This window comes from Stegodyphus dumicola, chromosome 9, assembly GCF_044657685.1.
Source record: "Stegodyphus dumicola isolate Sdum_Otavi_A_Nest chromosome 9, ASM4465768v1".
In the NCBI taxonomy this organism is placed as follows: domain Eukaryota; kingdom Metazoa; phylum Arthropoda; class Arachnida; order Araneae; family Eresidae; genus Stegodyphus; species Stegodyphus dumicola.
Window position 1 is genome coordinate 186,416,081 of NC_140776.1, and position 3,526 is coordinate 186,419,606.

General features: G+C 34.9%; 1 protein-coding gene across 1 annotated transcript; it reads right to left on the reverse strand.

Annotated features, from left to right (window-relative positions):
* Positions 1-906: 906 nt before the first annotated feature.
* LOC146995581 (uncharacterized protein F54H12.2-like) lies at positions 907-2,205 on the reverse strand. The gene has a single exon (XM_085823149.1). The coding sequence runs from the start codon at positions 2,203-2,205 to the stop codon at positions 907-909; it is 1,299 nt and encodes a 432-aa protein (XP_085679275.1).
* Between the last annotated feature and the right edge of the window lie 1,321 nt (positions 2,206-3,526).

Sequence of the window (3,526 nt, forward strand, 5' to 3'; positions counted from 1 at the left end):
TCACATCTGATACGTAATAAGAAAATGAAGCCACCAGGATTTGAGCAGTTTCAATCGATGCTTAAAGAAACCAACTTTCCTGAAACTTTTGTAAAAAATCCCAATTTACACGAGAAACGGCAAATGTATGCTTTACCTGTAAGAAAAAAACCAAGACTTATGTATGGAAAAGGTTCCACAAAGTGGATTCATCTTTAATTGTAAATTTTTTTTAATATAGCTTTTTTCAATAAATAGTGAATTTCTTTCACTTCATGTGTATTTTATTTTTCTTTTTTACAGCAGGTAAAGAAAAAAAATCTTTATTTTTTGAAAAGTGAAGGGGAAAAAAATCATTTTTCTTAGCTTAAAAAAGTTTATTATTATTTTTTTGTTGTTGGATGTAAGTATAAATATACATAAGCAAAAGACAAACACAGAAAATTAAAATTACATTTTTTTATTTTTTAAAAATTATATTTACAGCATATAATTTTTTCACAAATTGATACATTCTAAAATCATTTTTCTTTCCAGCTAGTGGAGTTACAATAATCTTCATACAAAATCCTTGACATCGCTTTACAATAAAATAAATACAAAATTGTCCACACACATTGGACGTTGGACTTTGAAGGGGTATTGGGTTCCATAAAACATGATGAAACGTCTCGATGTATCTGGATATATCTTCTCCATAGGTTTCGGGTGGTAAACCAAAGGAATCGAAAAATTCGACAGTCTCTTTGTTTTCCATGTAGATAGCTAGCCAATGCGTTCCTGTCTCGTCATGTTTATCCGTGTTGATCACAATTGCAGCTGGGAAACTTTGAAGCTTTGGAATTATGTCCGAGGGAAAAACTCCTTTAAAATGTCTCTGAGAACGAGGATCTCGAGAGAGTATTCGATGGATCTGCAGAGAATTCATTAGTTACCAAAATCGTAGATGATATTTCTAGATTTATTGATTTCTATTAAATTTTCAAATTCTGCATAGACTATTAACGATGTTGTTATTGGCAGAGGAAAACCGAATTTTACCTCCAGTCTCAAATTACTATGACGCACTAAATTCAAATGAGACCCATCACACAAATCAGGTGATAGATCGAAAAGAAATAAACAATATCTTTCTGGATATTCTGATCTCGAAAGATACAATCCCCGGTTTTCAGCATTGGTAAATAAATTCTGATAGGCACGAATGAAGGTTTTATTCATAAAATCAGGTTGAAGAGGATTATGAGGCACAGGTTGCCCATCTACGTAAATGCCAATAAAATTGATATGATTGTGCTTAAATTCAAAGGGAGACTTTTTATAGTTTCCATTGAAAGCATCGTTATCAACGCAAGCAATAATTAAGCGTTTAGGCATCTGACCAGTAAAAATACTATCTTGGAGAAAACTCATATTTCCTGATGGAATAGAATACACTTTGCAAAGCACTCGGTTGATAGGATATTTTGCTGTCGCTTTTTCTAAACTTTTTGCATGCCCTAAAATTACACCTGGACTGACTCGAACTTTGCGTACAAATAGTGAGGCATGTTCCAACGACACTTTAAAATTTCCTTCTCCCAATAAGCAAAATTCCGGTTTGCTGCGGATAAGTTTAATTTTCATGTCGACCATGTTCAACAAAAGTCTTTCTTGATGAAACATGTCTAGGTGTAACCGTCCAATCATATCCACTGTAGCACTAAGTTTAAATATTTCTGCGCGTTTATTGAATCCCTCATTAGGTTGCTTATCAGTGGTATCAAAGACATTCATACGACCCGCAGTATCTTTAAAATATAATTCTGATGATAATTGAGAAGTTTTCGTATCAAAACCATGATTAAGTAGTTTTTCTATCATGGCTCTGTAAGGGTAAGTGTTATTGCTAGAGGAAATAAGTCTTTCATTTAAGCTGATATCCACTTGAGAAAAGAGGGAATGCAAAAACAAGTTCACGGGTCCTACCTTATCATCTTTTCCGAGAGAGGCGCCATTGCTTTTTAAAATTTTAACTTTGACATATAACTGAGTTTGAGATAAATCCAAATAGTCGTCACCACTACCCGCGACATTGAATTCGACAGGACTTCCATCTGTCACATTCGCAAGGGGATGAAATTCTATCCATTGTCCTCTTTCTATAACTGTTTGGGTTGGAGGTAATGTAAATAAATTAAGTTCAGATTTAGCGCATTCTGGTGAATCTTTTAAAAGGAATGCCATTATGAGTTGAAAATATCACGTCGTTGCACTTTCCTGGCTTTAGATGAAATGAAGCGTTTGGGAGACTTGCGCTTCCTTTTAAACTTTCCGTGACCAATCATCTCATCTGCTTTCTGAACTGCTTTCTTTGCTAATTTTTTCCCAGTTTCTTTAGATCTGGTTTTGAGGGATGTTTTAAATTTTTCCCCCGATAACACGTCGCTTGCAATTTGCGTTCCTGTACGTAGAGCTTCTTTTCCAACAGTTTTTGCTCCCTTAATTAAAAAAGGCATGGCGCTACGGAAAAGTTTCGCAAAAAATCCACCTATTCCGTATCCTTTCTGTAAAACCATTCCCTGATAATACGGCAGACCTTTTCCAGTTTGTCCCACATAATATCCTCAAAGTCCTTGGTGCAACAAGCATATGGAACGAGCATTTTGATACAGCTTCTAGAACGTTTACGCTATAAATGAATATTTTTTCCCTTTGTTGAAGCTTTTTATAGAATCTGTCTCAAACGAAAATGGAGCACTATGAAAACTTTACCTCTTTCAAATGGAACCAGACTCCCCGAATGAGACCTTATTTCGATTTTAATCGTTTGAAAATGTTGACGAATCACTGGTAAATATAAAGGTCGAGAATAATGTTTGTCAATTATCTCTCCGTCCTTCCCTTCCACTGTTACACTTTTCAAAAGGGGAGCTTGTACATCTCCTACGATTTGTGGTTCAACTAAATCACAGTATACGTACATAACGGGGAAAAAACCGTTCGGATTCGCTACGAAAGGACTTTGGACATTTCCTTTGTAAACACCCGGTTCAAATCCTAAGAGCTCAGCTAATCCTTCGTGAAGAACCACTTTTGATTGTTCATCCGTCTTTATCGTCACTCTTTTCGTAATGTCATGATAAGAAAATTCAATTTTATTTTTATGTGAAGCTAAAGTCATGGCTTTTAATATGTCAGGTATCGTTTCATAATAACCAGGCGGAATACGCCTTCCTTCTAGTTCTCCACTGTCGACAGCAAAACCAAATAAATTGTTATCTTTTCCGACGTTATACCAAGAATGTGGATAAATAATATTTAGGAGCGCAAGTTCCCAATCCCCATTGCTGAGCTCAATAGGAGATGGAAGTTGGGTAATAAATCGAGAAATTTTATTGTCTGGAAAATATTTTCTAGAGCTATCGCTTATGAGTGTTAAGTAGAAGGACATTTTCGTTCAAATGAAAAGTAAATACAATGCACACGTTTTTATATCATTTCTAAATTTGATACCCAAGTATTGAATTTTTCAGGGTAACCCTGAAATTTAACAAAGTATTCTGAT

Bases quoted from the DNA above. Each gene is read 5' to 3' on its own strand.
- LOC146995581 (XM_085823149.1), bottom strand. From the start codon at position 2,205: ATGGCATTCCTTTTAAAAGATTCACCAGAATGCGCTAAATCTGAACTT.